Genomic DNA, 18,223 nt, shown 5'->3' with positions numbered 1-18,223 from the left:
TATTTCACTTCAGACTCACATTTTGAATATAAAATAAATTCTCATTGAATGCATCTTAAATAGTTCAGTGTTATTATGAAATATTCCAATCACATTCGAAGAGTGAAACATTTGATTTTTGTTTGATTATAAACTCTATTTTTACAGAATTTCACTTTCATACTTTAGCGTTATCCTCTGGAAGAAAGAACTGATCTTCTCGGCAGTGAACTTAATACGTTGTCTGTGACTTCTAAAACATCAACAGAGCAGTACATAAATGATAAACGGTTCTAATTAGTTTCTTTTGAATGTTCGCGTTAAGCCACACAAGGGCTATGTACGCTCAACTTCCTCAGTTTTGAACCAATAGACTAGAGGGATACAAGACAGTCAACAACAATCACTGTCAACTCCAGGGTTTCTCTGATAGAATATAATTGTTGGATTGGACCTCACTCTTATAATACACGCAAGCCCCTAAAGAGCAGAATGCAATTAAATGATATATATATATATATATATACGCGGCGTGGGATTCATAGTCTGACACGTTGACCACTTGGCCATGCCCGGCCCAACTGCATTGGAAAATATTAGTAAAAATACCGAAATATTGATTATAAATTATGTTAACATAGTTCACTTCTTTGTAACTTTCCAAGCACTCACCGTTATAGAAATAACAATCCATAAAGTTTAGAATATCTTCTAAAATCCTTCTTTTATTTCATCGGGACTGGTACCATGCTTCTCCAAATTATCGGAAGTTGAGCGCTCTGGATGCTGAAATATAAAAGAATGGCGTAATTATAACACAAATTCTACCTAAAAATAACTAGTCCAAAATTCAATTGTATATACATAGGTTCTCTGTATGAAGTAAAACGAACTTCCAACCATCGTAAAGTCCTTTATGACAAACCAAGACCTTAAAGTAACATAGTTGGAATTCCCTAAGTCGAATACAATGTCATGATCCCACAAAAGAGACTTATTTTCTAACCAAACAACGTACGTATGTACTATTTCTTCGAGTCATATGTGAGAAACATTAACGAACGGTAAATGACGTGATAAAAACGTATTAATATATTTGAGTAATTTGTGCACAGCTGCTATATACAAAAATGTTAGCATTTGTGAAACAAAACAAGAGAGCAAAAGTAGAACAACACACCTATAACAGAACAATTTGTTTTTGAATTTCGTGCAAAGCTACTCAAGGGCTATATGCGCTAACCATTCCTAATTTAGCACTGTAAACTAGAGGGAAGGCAGCTAGTCATCACCGTCAACATTCGGGCAACTCTTTTACCAACGAATAGTGAGTGGGATTGACTGTTTCATTATAACGCCCCCACGGCTGAAAGAGCGAGCATGCTTGGTGCGACGAGGATTCGAACCTGCGACCTTCAGGTTAAGTGTTGTATTAACAACCTTAACACACTTGGCCATCCCGGCCCTCACAACAAAACAGACACGAGACACATGTTAACATAGTTCTGTGGTATGAAACAAACTAGATGTTATTTATGGGAATCTGTATGCAACATATGCGACGAAAACAAATGAAAGGTAATTTGTACTATATGCCGCAATAATCGTTTACACTTTGTTATTTCTTAACTATCAAAACAGAGATGGTAGAGAATTGTAGTTTTCTTAGTACATATGTGACTTTCGCGTCTTTCGTTAAGAACTTTATAAATCAGATGTTATAAATAATGATTAAGACATTCCTTTAACCATATTCATGTGAACTTGTGAAAAATTTGTTACACTTTCTATTGGTAGGATTTAACATTATCAATTATTTTAATGTGTAAAAAAAATGGTGCTTTATTTTTAAGTTTGTCTCTTGTACACGTGTAGACGAGTTTTTCTTTCACCCAAGATTATATTCCGAAAGGTATTTTCTTTTATAACCAAAGATTACTCATTCTCCTCTTGCATATTGACGAATGTAAGGGAAAATGAAATTATATACGAAAATACTTATATGTAATGTCTACCAAACACATACCAACAATTACCAAGCGTGAAACACATATTTAGATATTTTTATTAACCAAGTAACAATACTCTCCACAAAGATATCAAAGACACATAAACAACGCAACGGATGCATTCGACATTTACTATTTCCACTTATGACTGTATTACAACACTTACAAATAACCTATGAACAATTCACTTAAAACAATAACGATCAGTTTACAAAAAAAAACAACAAAAAACAACATTAAAGATTCCATACAGCTGCCTGACAGGTGTACATTTATAACATGCGTAATCAATCACAATAATCAGAAACATTTCAATGGTTTATCAATCATTTCGTTTTTCCTGCATTAAAGTGATTTTATTATGCTAAAATATATTACTTATCTTATAATTAAAATGCTTAAGTACATCAACTAAAAAACACACGTTAAAATTTACACCATATGATTCATAGACTGTCACTTATCGCTTATTTACATACAGCTGCTATCTTAAAAGTAAAAATGTATAAATAAACTCCAAGGATAATTCAAAACTTACCAGCCACATAAACAAATACTTTTCCATATTCAAATACCATTTTAGATGAAGAGTGTACGATAAAATCAATTTCCAAGATGGACAAAATTTAATAAATAAACGGTGTATCACAAACACAAAACTAAAACCTAAATAAACACAACGATAAACGAAGATTCTCTAAAGACTCTGGTTCAGTTCTTTCTTTTTATGTATATGCTGCCAAAAGGAATAAGAAAATTATCTATATACTCTGGTGCCTTTTTTGGTTCCAAAGACTGTGTTGGAAACAGGTAAAAAAGGAGAATCTAAAGGTCCTGGTGCTTTTTTTGGTTCTAAAAGATATGTTGGGAACAGGTAAAAGAAGAGAATTTAAAGGCTCTGGTGCCTTTTTTGGATCTAAAGGCTATGTTGGAAAAATGATAAAAGACTTTAGAACTCCAACATTTCTTCCATATTCTCAGTTAGATTACTGTATTTTTGCCACTCACTGAAAAGTAAATGACAATAATTATTTACACTCATATGCAATTTTATTGTCAATCATGTAGCTACGTTTACTGAAATTCCATCAGCAATGGGCTTGCTAATATTAGCCGGTATATCCAAAATTTCTTGTATAATACTAAATTATGTTTGCGAGAACATTGTATCTTCACACTAACCCTTCTACTTTGACTAATTTTACAAGCCATATGTGTTTCGCTATTTCAAATTACGTTATTGGTCAGAGAATGTCAGTTGATGAATGACTGGATACCCCAAATATGTTTGTTTGATTTTTTTGTTTTAGAGCTAGCTCACATTGGGCTATCTGCTGTGTTCACCGAGGAAAGTCGCACCTCAGATTTTAGCGTTTTAAATTCTTAAACTTACTACTATCTCATCTATATCTACTTTGCTACTTAGTGATGAAACTCTGCTATTGTTACTGCAGTGAAAAGGCCCCCCGCTAGTTCAGCGGTAAATCTACGGATTTAGAACGTTAAAATCAGGGGTTCGATTCCCATCGGTGGGATCAGCAAATAGCCCGATGTGGCTTTGTTATAAGAAACACACATACACACACGTAGTGAAAAGTGCCATCTGTAAAAGTAAGTGAAATTAATTACCACTAGGTGTCTACTTTAGTAACGCTGATGACAACCCAACGCCCTCAGCCCCTTTTAATAAAAGTACTAATTTTCTTTAACATTTCTGAACGATTTTTCAATATATTAACATAACAATTATAGATTTTAGTAGCTACAGAAATATATTGAAAGTGAACGTATACATGAAAATAATAATAAAAGTATTTCTATACGACTTTTAAGGATTATTAAATTAGTCTAAAATGTTAGATTTGATTGCTTGATAATGAGTGAAAATCAGGGTAACCTAAAGTGCAAGAGCTATCACGGATAAATATTCATCTCTATAAATTTAGTTCCATGTGACAATTACAGTAATTTATAATAACTTGTATGGAATATGAAACACAAACGTTATGACATATGAACAGGGACGTAGATCCTGGGGGTTGGGGGTATACATCCCCCCCTTCATTTTAGGTGGGGATATGGTGCATACAATCATCCCCCCTACAGTTTGTTCTGTTGAATTGTTGTATTGCATCACAGGCCTACAAATTGTGTGTTTGTTCTTGTGATTCTCGTGTTTTTACCAATCGAATTACATAATTAAGCCTAGATGTAGGCTTTTTCTGTAGCCGAAATGTACATCTTTAATATAGGCGTGCTTGTAAGCTTTTCGATCTAAGCTATAGTTTGTAAGTATCAGTCAGTAGGCCTAAGTATACATGCAAGTATCGTGGCAACAAGATTACTCTGTGACTGCATGTTTACAGCTTTCAGGTTCACGTAATCAGAGATTACCAATTTGCAAATTGAACAGTTCACATAAGTGGTTGCAAAAATCAACCCCCCATCGGATGTAAAAAATCTACACCCCTGCATATGAAAGAAGAAGATACATTTTTAAATTTCGAAGTTGTGATTAAAAATCAGTGAACAGAACCATATAAATTCTCTCTGTACAAATACTCTTGATTGCTTATTAATTAATTGGCCACAAATTCATTAACAGACGAAATATCACTTTTGTGTGTGACGTGTTAAATTACAGACACAGCAAATTTTACAACTCAGCATTTCAATGATACTTTTTACGAGCTTTATTGTATCATTCGAACACAAGATAAACAAAGAGACATAGTAAATGTTCCAAATAAACTTTCTTGCCAAGTAACTTATCATTTCTTTTTGCTGTTGTGAAAAACACTTCACTAAGAATAATTAATTTGAACAGATAACCAGTTACAAAACACTAGTACAAAGATAACATGATTTCACTGTTAAAACGTTCTACATGTGACATTTCGGAACTCAAAAAATACAAATATTTCTACTAATATCGTGTACAGTGAAGTAAAATTTTGATGGAATACTTAAAATTTAGTTTATAACACACAGATGTATGAAAATCTCAAAAGCAAAATAATACTGAGTTTTAAACGTATAATTATTTAATTATTATTTATTATTGTACAGAAAATGAATATTTAATGGTGTCATTGTGTTAATTTCATATTTGAGTTAAGTTTATCGGTAGTTTGAAAAGGGAAGCCTGAATTATGAAACAATAACGCTTTCTTTAACATGTTTTCAGCAAGTGTGAAAAAATATTGCCAAGCGGACAAAAACTAATTTTCACAGCATCTTATAATAATTTACTTGTTATACGAATAAGAATAAACTATTTAATATTTCATCTACTAATATATGAAGTAACGTATTTTATTTTACACTAAGCCTTTTATGACTGTTCGAAATTTTTCGAAGATGTTTAACTATCAGTGTAAATATCGAAAGTTGCTGGTTTGTTTCAAGAGGGAGACGTTTGTGATAGCTGTTCGTAATTTCGAAATGATAGATTAAGAGGGATTGGATTAGTTGATACCAAATACTGCTAGATCGTTGGCAACTCTAACCAAATACTGAAATAAAAGTGAACTAACACTTTAAAGCAGTGGTGCCCAATCTTTTTTATGCCACGCACCCCTAAAATTTTTTAATATGTTCTCGCACCCCTCACAGTAATTATTTATTTAAGAATAAAGGTGAAGGTGGCCAAAACAAATGGTATCTTGTACCCCCTGGAACGCTATCTTGTACATCCAAGGGGTGCGAGCACCCCTGGTTGGGAACCACTATTTTAAAGTATTGGCTCATACGGAATCAATTTTGAGTTGCCAATCAATGTATGTGACTGGCTGCAAATTAATCAAACCCTAAACAATAACGGCGAATGGTAAAATGAAATTGGGATTAAGCAGTTATTTTTAGTTGATGTTGCAAAAAAGTTAGTTCAAAATCTTATTTCATCTCAGTGGAACACACAAAACGTTTTTTAACATATTAGTATATATATATATATATATACATGTACATATTGCTTTCAAACTAATATGATCAGAGAATATCAAATGTACATTACATCATCCTAAGTAAATAGATAAATTTAAAGGCATTGGACAGTTAAAATCTTTCCAACTCAAAAAGCACTTTACAACAAAAAATAAATAGTACAATCTTGAAAGTTCTTTAACTCAACTGAGAGTTTATCTTATCATAATTAATGTTTTTAGCTAGCTACCTATGGAATGACATTTACAGAAAAATGTTTAGTAAATTTGCAATAACTTTTTTAACAGCTTGGTGACCACTGCCACTACTGAAAGAACCATCCACAGTGATAAGTCAGCATCACTGTCACAAACACAGATATGTGAAATTTATGGTTTTTAGAAGATTTTAGAAGGTTTATTAAACAATTAATCAAATCATTCCATAATATAATCTTACATTTACTGAGATTTTGAAAAACAAACAACAAATCTACAAAATATAAGGTTGTTTTCATTGTAATGGTATTCATATTTGTATACTGACAGGTAAAATTTCCATTCAAATTTGTATCCCACTTCAAAGCAGCATGTGGTAGAATACAAATTATGACATTAACATAATTTCCTCTTCAGACCTAGCTACTTAACTTTAATTTCTTCATTTGCCTTATTAATCATTAAAAAGAAGAACAAAATCATTATTAAGTTATCCATAATTACTATCTTTTAAATAATGAAAAGACTGCAGAACCATAAAAAGAACATAAAACATGTTAATACAACAACCAAACCGTTTCAAAGTACTTTATAATAAGGACATTATTTTTGCTAACTAAAAACAATCTTAAGTTAAATTTGGTATTAAAATAGTTTTTAATGTCATTTCATGATAAACTCTAAATAAGCACCTTTTTTTATTTCCATAGTTGACAAGTCTGAAATGTTTTCAGGCATACTTTAAAATAAGACAAAAAAAGCAGAAATTGATTCTCTGGTGCACACACATGAATAAGATTTCTTTACAATATTCAACTGATACTAAAGTCCAAAGAAAGCATTCTTAAAGTTAACAACGTTCAAAGTTATTTGCACCAAAATATATATTTATGAAAAACAGACAAATATACATATAAGAAAATAACTGCATCTTAAACACACATAAAAGGTTGTCAATTGGAAGAAATTTATGATTTTACTAGTTTTGAAATTTTAAAAATTTATTTATAAATGTTTTTAAGACAAAGAGTTACTTATTAAAACATATTTTGTCTATAATTAATTCAAAATAATACACTCAGAGTCTGAAAGTATAAAGAGATAAATTGTACTCTTAACAGGAGAGGTTGTAGAGCTTTTTAATCAATGTCAGGAGATTTGGTAAAACTTAAAAGGTACACATGATAACATGTGTTAGAATTCATAAATAATCATTTCTGATGTCCATGTCTATTGTTATTTTAGAATGAACACTTCTTACCAAAGAAATCAGATTTTTATACACTTATAAGAAATTCAAAGGGTAATTAAACCAAGAGAGATATCAATGTGTTTTGATTAAATTGAAACAGAATTGAAGAAAATCATTAAACATGAAGAAATTTGCATAAACATTTTAAAGAAATATTGTTTAAATAGAAAGAAAAATAACATTAAGTGAAACAAATAAAGAAACTTAAGCTTCAAGTAGGATTTATTAAAACAAGTAGAATGAAAAATTACTGTAGGTTGAAAGTTTATATAGTTTATTTTCATATCACATAAACATCACTCCCATTTATAACCTACTAATTTGGAAAGTTTTTTATGAAAATTCATGCATAACTACTCGAGGGCTGGCACATCTGTTATCTTTCCTTAATTGTGAACTGATAAATTAGAATGAAGGCAGCTATTTCACAGTACTCACCACAAACTCTTCATCTACGTTAATTGAATAGTGAGATATTGAACCATCATTCCTACAACATATGCATCACCTCATATTATGGAGTGCCTTTTGTATCAGTAGGATACAAACCAAGGACCTTTAAGTTTATGGTCTAATTCATTAACCAATAAGCCTTGCCAAATTATAAAAAATAGAATGATAAAAACTACTACAAAAGCCACATGAATACTTGATGAATAATTTATTTATTTTTTATTTTCACTTCAGATGAAAATTTGTAATAAACTTATATAATAAAGAGATGTATTCGTCTTTGTAAATGCACTCATACATTAAGATTATTTATAAAATATTTTAATTTTAAAAAGAGCATGACCTAAATAGTATTCATTGATAAACAGATGTAAATGTTACATAGTTTTATTAACTGAGAAGTAAGTGGTGTAGTCACGTTATTAATATTTGATCAAATATAAAGTTATGCTAGAAGTGGAATATTACAAAATTTTAATTTGGATTTAATACAAATTACAACAGAATAAACTTACATTTCCTATGAGATTTTTATTTTACCAACAATAATGTTGAACATGCTTAATATGCATTTAATGTAAATGGTTTACTTTGTTTCTGTTGAAGAAATTTATGACAAAGATGTATTTGGTTTATCTAACTTTGATGATTCAAAGGATGAAATGTTTTGTAATAAGTTATCTTAGAATTCCATCTTCAAAAAATTGTACAAATTAGCCAATACTAATAACTACAAGGAATGCATAATTTTAATATTACTTTTCTCTACTTTGTGCTGAACTTGTACATTTTCAATAATTTCATTAATTCAAATACCTTTGTTATCTGTTTGTTTGTTTGTTTTTGTTTTTTGAATTTATCACAAAGCTACTCGAGGGCTATCTCTGCTAGCTGCCCCTAATTTAGCAGTGTAAGACTAGAGGGAAGGCAACTAGTCATCACCACCTACCACCAACTCTTGGGCTACTCTTTCACCAACGAATAGTGGGATTGACAGTCACATTATAACGCCCCCATAGCTGAAAGGGCGACCATGTTTGGTACGAGGGGGATTCGAACCCACGACTCTCAGATTACGAGTCAAACGCCTTAACCCACCTGGCTATGCTGGGCCCTTGCTATTCTGATACATTATGTTTGAAACAACATTAGATGTACTAGCAATTAGTCAGATTGGTACTTAATTTGTGAACTTATGTAGGACTGCTACCACTAAACTGAAGTGTATGATTTTGAAGCTTTGGTTTAAAGTGTTATTAATCATAAATTACTAAATGTATGCATAATTATTGTAGTATTTCAAATATTTTGTAGCTCAATTTAACTCTAATTTTTTAACAGAAATATGAACCATGGCTCCAATTTTATAAACAATAAAGTCTGCTCTTTTAGATTATACATATATATATGTTTATATGCTAATATAAGTATTGATTTAGCCACCTCATAATCAATAAAGAGTAAGAATTGAACTAAGTATTCTACTATAACACTGCTGAGAAAATTTGTGCAAAATACTGACATATTGAGGTAAGTGTATAAAAACAATTTAAGTGGGATACAAATTTGATAATAACATATAGTAATTAAATAAACTGTAAAAATTACTCTGCGATTAAAACACACATTTAGCTATTTAAATCACATTCTTAAAAACATCACAAACTTAATAGATTACACAGTTTTCAGACTTACTTTTATAAAACATTACAAAGATACTTGATTACAAAGTTTTCTATAGATACACAATAATGAATAAAACATCTCAAATCATAATTGAACAGAACAATTTGATAATATTCAACTACTAGCTTACGTATAATTAACGTAGAAATGTATTGCAAGTAAGGAATACAGGTTGAAGTATTTTTCAACTATGAAATATGATCCTTAAATTCACACTGTATTCTCTTCTTTTAAAGTGAAGAAGAAATACAGAAGGTAGTAACACCAGGTTACAGTCAACAATCTCTTTCTGCTGAAACCTATAACATTACATACTTTTCACTTACAAATCCAATACTAAAAGTCTGAGTCAACCACCAACAGATAAGTTCTTTTGTTTACCAAACTGCAGCATTAATCAATGTGTGCTGCTTCATCTTGTACCACCACGTAACACAGTCTTACGTGGTGTGACATGTGTCCCATACTGCATCTAATATGGAGAAAACTTATTCCTTTCGGACTTCTTACTCCCATTATGGGATGTACTGGCACGTATTTTGGTGGTGAGATTTTTGCGACTCTGAGATGTGAGGTTGTTGAGATCAGCAAAGAGGACAGAGGTGGTGGGAGTATAGGCAGCTGTGGCAACAGTGAGGCCTAAAGCCAGTGGGCTCGGCTTGACCAGCTGGCTGAGGGATATAGCCAAGGGACTTGGGGTGGTGGAGGCCACAGTGTGTGATGAGGCAGGGATCGAGTTCGGGTCAAGGGTCAGGTTCTTATGCAGTTCCATGCTGCAGACAGAAATGGGAAATAAAACAATGAAACCATGGATTAGACTGTATGAAATTTTATTTTGAACAATAACAGCAGAGCAAAATAAATAATTAATTGGGCTAAAAACATAAACACGATAATAAAAGTGCAAGCAAAAGCAACACTTGTTAGATTATTCAAGCTTAAAGGAAGAAGTTTATTGTTAAAAGGAATAATAGTGGATTTGAATAGGGCAATAGGAATTAAAATAAATTCACACTGCAATAAAAATTTTCAAGGTTCAGTAAATGATATTTCTTAAGAGATTCACATTTACTTAGATTTTACTTTATATGATGAAGTTCACTTTGTATATCACTGACATGAAGTAATTTATAGATGAGTAAACTACTCAGGAAATAAAAAAATGTGTATATTTCTTCTTAAAAACATGCATTAATATTACTGTATAGGGAAAATAATAAAATCTACTATTCAACAAGCTAATAGATTTTTGAAGGTGGGTAATACATAAATAAAACAGCACATACACAACATGCTATAGAGAGAGTTGACATCAAAGGAATTGAAAAATGACAATTGTCTACCTCTACAAAGTTGAGGTAAGCAATGAGTTATTTGTGAAAAATATATATACACTTCGTCTTTAAAGATTAAAGGTTTTTTGACTTTTTGACAAAGATCAAAGTGATGATTTGTGTACATATACACATAACTAAAGTTCATGGTAAATCAGTTTATTGTCCTGTCATAAAAAATATTCATCTTAAATATGCTTCATTGCTGAAAATACAAAGTACTGATGTATGTTGTTAATCATCTAGTTAATAATATCCTGAGCAAAGCAATTCATGTGTAGAAAGAAATTATAAAATATAAAGTTCAATTTATAAAATTAAACCAATCTGATTGAGGGACATTTGCTTTTAGGAAGAATAACCATAATTTCTACATCAACCATTTCCTTTTATTGTTGGCCATAATTATGATTTAGTTAGCTAGTTGTTTTTTTTTTTAGGCTTATCACATTTTTTTGTCATTGATTGTTAACATACAAGTAAATTTTGAACCAGTTTTTGTGGTCATGTTTTAATGTTTAACATACTATACTATACATACTAAAGTCAGCAGATAGTTGGCCTCTATAAATAAACTGTTTGTTTGTTTTCAGCACAAGCCTGCACAGGCTCTAAGCTCTTTTCTCTCAGGGAAACAAACCACATATCTTAGAACTGTGTTTCTGCAAACTTACCAATGATCCACTGTGAGATAGAAGAATTGGAAAAAAGCTAACTTTTGTTTTAAAGAAGGGTAAAACTTTATTTGTTACCACTATTTTGCAATTATAATTTATTACTTTAATAAGATCTAAAGTACAAAATAGCTCTTAAGAAATCAACTTATAGAGGTATCACAAAGCTGATATGCTTTTCAACAATTACAACTTGAAAAACTGAGACCACATGTAATTGATAGTTTCTTTATTTTTAGTTAAGCACAAAATTACACAATGAGCTATCTGTGATCTGCCCATCATGGTATCGAAAATCGTTTTCTGGTGTTGTAAGACCTCAGACATACCCTTGTAAAATGTCAGTAAAAGGTTTATCACATAAAGAAATATGGTACATGTATAACTTAAAGATGTCAGGATAGAGTGTGCAGGAGACTAAGTAATCATTGGTACACAACAACTTAGAATAAATAAATGATTGGTGGATGTCAAAGTGCATATATGTCTTGATGTTTGTTTTCTTGTATTGCTACAAGGGTAATAAGAACTGGCACAAACACGTGTTATGAATATTTTGTGTTTTGTCATGTAATTACTGCCATATTCTCAATAAATGATGTTATCTAGTAACTGCATACTTTTAGTCCAACAGATATCAGTACATAACTAGTAAATGTTTGTTTAAGACTAGCAAATACCAGGCTATTTTTGTGTCTTAGCCATTAATTGTTGATATAGCTAACAGTTATTTGGATATGACTGGCATAATGCAAGATAAGTCTTTGAAGTGATGGCTGTTCATTATTGTGTTTTTTTTATTGTATTGTGTTTTCTTATGGCACAGCCACAATGGGCTATCTGCTGTGTCTACAAAGGGGAATCGAACCCCTGATTTTAGCATTGTAAAACCATAGAGCTGTTGCAGCTGGTGGAAGATTCATTATTAATAAAGCTAGAAGATACTTGGTTATGACTAGTTAATGTCAGGATGTGTGTGTTTGTGTATGTCTTGGCAATTCATTATTGATATAGTTAGCAACTATTTGATTATAACTAACAAATGTCAGGATGTGTGTGTGTGTGTTTTTCTGGTATTTGTTATGAAACTAATTGTTATTTGTCTAGGAAATGTTAATATCAGATGGTGTGTACATTTTAAGGCCATAAAGTTGAGACATGAGTAATTTGCAAATAAGAAAAATTTTACTTTCATTTTACGGTTTTGTTTGCTGTTCATTTTTATTCCTTCAATTGCTTAGTTCAACTATGAATTTTTAGGTATAATAAAATGCTAACTCACATTATAGCAAGTTGATTTTCAGTATGTTTGTATTACATGAAATTGACACAAGCTGCTCCTAGCAGTGACGTACAGATGTTAACATTGTGAAAGATTATGTAAATTAGCTAGTCAAATAAAATGTAATCTCATGGTCTAACCATTAAATAATGTCCCTTCACTTGATCTTAAATGAGTTAATTCATGAGATATAGTTAGAATAAATTATTGTTAATTGTTGCTCAGTATGGTTAATGATCTTGAGAAGTGGCTTAATATTTAATATTGTTGTTTCTTTTTAAACTAGGTTTTTACTTTGCTTGGTTATTTTTTCCTCAGTCCTTTATTTACTGAAATGATTAATGCTGATAACTATGTTGTATTGTTTATTAAGGTGTGTATCAAGTCCTGGCATAGATTTATTAGTTGTTGTTTTTTTGTAAATGATAAAATTTGTATTACAATTACTTGAAACTTTTACTTGGGATTTCTGTTGCTGCTACATGTTAATAAATTGTTTTTTTATTCAACACTGTTTGCAGTAATGTTTTGTTTTAGTCTGTTACAAGTTGAAGTTTTTATGACAAGTGGATGGTGAGTTTTGGCTAATCATTGTTAATGTTTGTGATATAATTTTTTGGTTATAATTATTAAATGCTAGGATGAGCAAGTCGTTGCTGATCATTGCTGATATGTGTTCAGTAAATATACATATAAAACTAGTAACTGATTGAATCTGACAAGTAAATATGATTGACTACTGACTATATGGTAGTTTGAGTTGTTAGAAAGTGCCTTATTAACAATTGCTAGTAGGTTAAACCTTTAGATGAGTGAATAAAGCATTTTTTTTTTGTTTGGCATGCAAGGAGTCTCACATTCAAGCTAACTCTCAGAAGCAGAAAGAAATAGGATTAGAACAGACATATTGACACTCAATGAGAATAAGGCCTGAGGATGAACTTTGTTGTTGAGAGGCAAAGAATGTTTCAGTTGTTACAAAAATACCTTCCCAATGTGAGATATTAATACTCTTATATTTTAACCTTCAATAACTTGCAAATAATATTTCTTTATTCAGATATCTTCAGGTAATTTTTTAAAAATATTCCATGGAGGTTCTGCACAGTGTTAACATCTTTTCATTAAATCAGATAAACAAACATTGTAAACATGCAATATTCCTCTTCCTTATGTAAATGTTACACACTACAAGGGCTATTTTATGATATAAAGGTCAAAATAAGTGGGTGTTAACTATTTATATCGCTAATGTGTGTTGAGTAAATATCTATACAACACTAGTTACTGCTCAGTTGACTAAAAATGCCTATAAGAGTAGGTCTTGACTATTCATTGCTTATATCTATCTGGTAAAAGTGGAAACATAATATGTGTGTGTGCTGCAATGATATATATATTAAGTCACCCATAGCAATTATTTGCAGTTTTATAGGTATCATTTACTTATACAACTGTTGTTTTCTAGTTATGTGTTGTAAATGTTTTATATTTGTCCTCTAATTTTTATCAATAAATCACTCAGTACTGATAAGAAAATTATATGTGGTTTTAGCTTCTTTGTTGCATACATAATCATATATTCTTTATCAGAGATACAAAAATACATTGAAAAAGTGTAACCTGGTTAAATTCAAATTGAATACCTCCCCCCAAAAATGACCATAACATTAAAACATATCAAGATCATGCATATATAATAAATTCTTTCACAGTACACACTTAAACGATTTTAGCAACAAAGAATAAGCCAATAAGATGCAGCACTCTAAAAAATTATATTAATGCACAGCTCAATTTTGTATTCAAAATTAACAAATGTTAATAATTGAGATTGGTATGAAGAAATATAAGTGTAAAAACAACCAAGCCTGATACACTTAATTATATTAAAAGTAGAAGACTGTACAAGTAATCAATGACCACTGAACTTAATAAGAGAATAATATAAAATTAATCAGTAAGTATTAATACTGTGTGCATGGTATATGATCCAAATGCACAATCCATGACTTTCTGCAGGGTATCATTCAACCTCATATTATGTATATGATGCCAAAGTTATCAACTATTCATTTTATCATACGTTTCTGATTTAGCAACAGTTTATGGTAGACTAAATACCAGTTACAATATACAAATATATTGAAAAAACTGTAAACAAGCATTTTGGAGGTTCTAGAGGTTATGCAAAGACAATACTCAAACTGTATAATGGACAAAAATATTTTATCTTTCACATGAACATTAATTACCCTGTGCTTCTACTTGTCAATGTCTTAGTCTGACTGACACTGTCAATTTCCAGACATATCTTGACCACCAATAACATTGTAACTCACCTGATATCTTGTTTACAACAGACTTGTACTAAAAGCTTGCCCTAGTTAGTACTGATACACATTTTAAATTTGGATTTATACTCAATATACCCTTTCCAATACGAGATTAGTGCAACTGATTGAGCCCATGCACATTTAGTTAAATTTAATTGTAGAAGAATTTAAAAACCAACCAATCACCATTAAACTTACACTTAATTGTATCAACTTTAATAATATTCATAAAAAACATTTAACTGTCACTAATTTTTAGAAATAAGGTCAAAATTGAAAGTTCAAAACAACACATCTTTCCGGAGAGGTGTTGGTTGACATAAAAGTGGTATCTCGTTAACATGAAGAAAAAGAACAACATAAAGTACAAACACAAAAAATGAAAGAAATACTTAAAGAATTCTTGAAATCAATTACATCTAGTTCTTTATGAAAGTCTAACTAACATATTCTCTGTTTAAGTACATTGTCTATACTTTCAGTAAGACATGAACAAGTTTACAGACTATTTAGTAAAATGATGATGTGCTCCTGCTGAAGTATTTTAATTGTGTGAATTACATACAGGGCTAAGAAGCAATTAATTTATATATATTTACTCCATTCAACTGACTGTTGTAATCTAATATTCATTGTTTTGGCGTTATTCAGATATTTTCTTATATTTTGTGGGAGTGTTGTTTTATAATTTTTTTTACCTTGTATTGATCAAGTATTGTGCTAGATTTATGGCTTCAGGTGTTCCAGATATTGAAACTATTCTGTCTTTGGTACTTTCATCTGAGTTTGAGATTTTGATGGTGGCCCCAGACAGTTGCCTGTTTTAAAAAAATCACATTTAAGAATGCAGGTAGTTTGTTGTTTTTAATTAGTCTATCTTTAAAAAAATAACATTTTTAGGTACATATAAAAATTATCAGGATATTTAGTTTAAAATAAATCTTGCATTAATTTATTACTTAGATTTAAACCTACTATACAATTAGTGCTCTGATTGGGTTATCATTAACAAACAAGTAGAAAATGCGAGGTTATCTTATAGTTAGTTGCACCAAAGAATTTTCTGTGGATAGTGTTTACTTCTCAGCAGCATACAAGCTTATTGGTTTGTTGTTAGTCTGTGTATACCAAGGTTATGTAATTTTCATTGCTCATATATCAGTTTAAAATTGATAAAAATTAAAAGGAATTAATTTAGTATGCAAATATTACATTTATAAACCTGTTATATTTTAGAAAGTTGTTTGTTTCTAGATAAGCACATAACTATCCAATAGATTATAGATAACAAGTATTGAAGTTCAGATTTTAGCATTATAAGCCTTCACACTTACTTCTAGCTATGAGAGATTTAGTCAAATATATTCTGATAAATTTCCAAACCTTTAGTACAAGTTATCTGTCCTTAATTATCCATTCGGTGTGAACAGGATGTACCTGTCTCTGTGCTGTGCTTAATATTGCATTTAGGTTGTCATATATGGTCTTAACTACTGAGATTGTGTCTGCCTTCATATGTAGCTCATACATTAGATGAGCCATTAAATGTTATTTCAAGATATCTGTCATATTGGATATATTGAGAAATAGAAGAAAATTAACCCCTGTTTCCTTTTTCATTGATAACAGGACTAGTATCCTGACATTGCATTCTGTACACTAGTGGCAGGGCTTGAACTTTAAAAATATTCCCAAGCAAAGCTCATACTTGGCTAGAATTCACCTTATCCCTGTCAAGTGCTAAGTCAGATCTGCTTTGGTAGTAGTTAAGTGCAATTGTCAAAAATAATCTTTTCTCCATATGCTGACATCTACACAGTTATATTAGCCATCAGGTTAAAAAGACACATATGTCTTGTGTGCTCTTGTGATTATTCATCAACAAAGTACATTTATTACTTTAAAGTCAAACTACCATGTTAGTTTCTTTTATATCAGTCAGAAATGACTTATTCACACTCTGTATAAATTTCCCATAAACCTCCTGTTATTGAGGTGATTAATTTTCCTGTTGACCAAGCAAACCTAGAAATGCCATATTAACATGCTGCTCTCTTTGACAACTAGCTTGGGAACTATCTGTATACTGGTTGTTCTATAGGAAAACCTTTATATCTTGATATAACCAGACACTTAATCAAATAGTTTTTAGATATATAACAATGATTTTTATCTAACTTTATTTTATTTCTTTACTTACAGATGGCCAAGTTATCTATTATAAATTGGGGAGTTAGTAATACTTACTATCATCTTATTCTAGTAACACCACAAATGATAATAATACATGAAATAAGAATAGTTTGTAGATGATTGACTCATAACAACGTGACACCTAATTTACATTTAGCATAATCTATAACTATAGAATATAGTAGTTTTCCAGTACTGAAAATATTATCAGAGGAAATACATTGGGAAGAAATATATATCAACAATTGAAAGATCATATCACAGTGTCTCAACTAAAAAAAATTAAAATTTGAGGACACAAGGTCACTATTCAGAAATTAAAACCTGCAAAGAAATGCATCAGAAAATTTTTTATTATAGACTTGATATTAGGAAATATAGTATCATCATATTACTTATCTTTCTGAAGATAACCATAAAGTGTGAAAGCAAGATGAACTAAAGAATATGAATCATTAAAATTAACATGGATACAAAAAGGATCTCAAATGTAGGTAAGTCACAATACTAAAATCTTGATAATTTAATTACTTTCAGAAGGTGAAACTTTATTTTTCAGTTGATATTTGACTAAGATAAATTTTGTATAGTTTTTTCCACTAGTATTAGCTCTATGGATGCATTAGAAATGTTGAGAAAAGAAAAATGAAAAATGGCAGAAATTTGATACAAATTAATTTTTAACTATAAAAAGGTAAGTTAAGAGAGGAGAATAATTACAAAAAAAATGAAACTAACGGAACTAACACAATTTAAAATTACTTTTAATTCTTTTATAATATTCTCAGTCCTTTTTATATTAATATAAGTTACTCTTTCTATGTTTCACATTTGTCAAATTGATTTTAAAATAACATTCTTTTATTCAAAATATTTAATTTTA

At 30.4% G+C, this 18,223-nt stretch overlaps 1 protein-coding gene across 11 annotated transcripts in view; it reads right to left on the bottom strand.

Moving 5' to 3' along the window:
• The window catches only part of LOC143232687 (poly(rC)-binding protein 3-like), a 227,109-nt gene that overhangs the window by 8,819 nt on the left and 200,067 nt on the right, over positions 1-18,223 (bottom strand). For 8 of the 11 annotated variants that reach the window (XM_076468418.1, XM_076468421.1, XM_076468423.1 and 5 more), the window contains 2 exons: positions 15,846-15,965; positions 4,663-10,294 (listed from right to left, as the gene is read on the bottom strand). In XM_076468418.1, the coding sequence (XP_076324533.1) occupies positions 9,994-10,294; positions 15,846-15,965 (421 nt within the window). In that variant the 3' untranslated portion in view covers positions 4,663-9,993. Of the gene's footprint in view, positions 1-651; positions 766-4,662; positions 10,295-15,845; positions 15,966-18,223 lie in introns of those variants that run through there. The other 3 variants (XR_013017666.1, XR_013017667.1, XR_013017668.1) reach the window with 1 other exon arrangement.

Source organism: Tachypleus tridentatus, chromosome 11 (genome assembly GCF_004210375.1).
Source record: "Tachypleus tridentatus isolate NWPU-2018 chromosome 11, ASM421037v1, whole genome shotgun sequence".
Lineage (NCBI taxonomy): Eukaryota > Metazoa > Arthropoda > Merostomata > Xiphosura > Limulidae > Tachypleus > Tachypleus tridentatus.
Note: the sequence above shows the minus strand (reverse complement) of the source record. Positions and strands in the feature narration are given on the sequence as shown.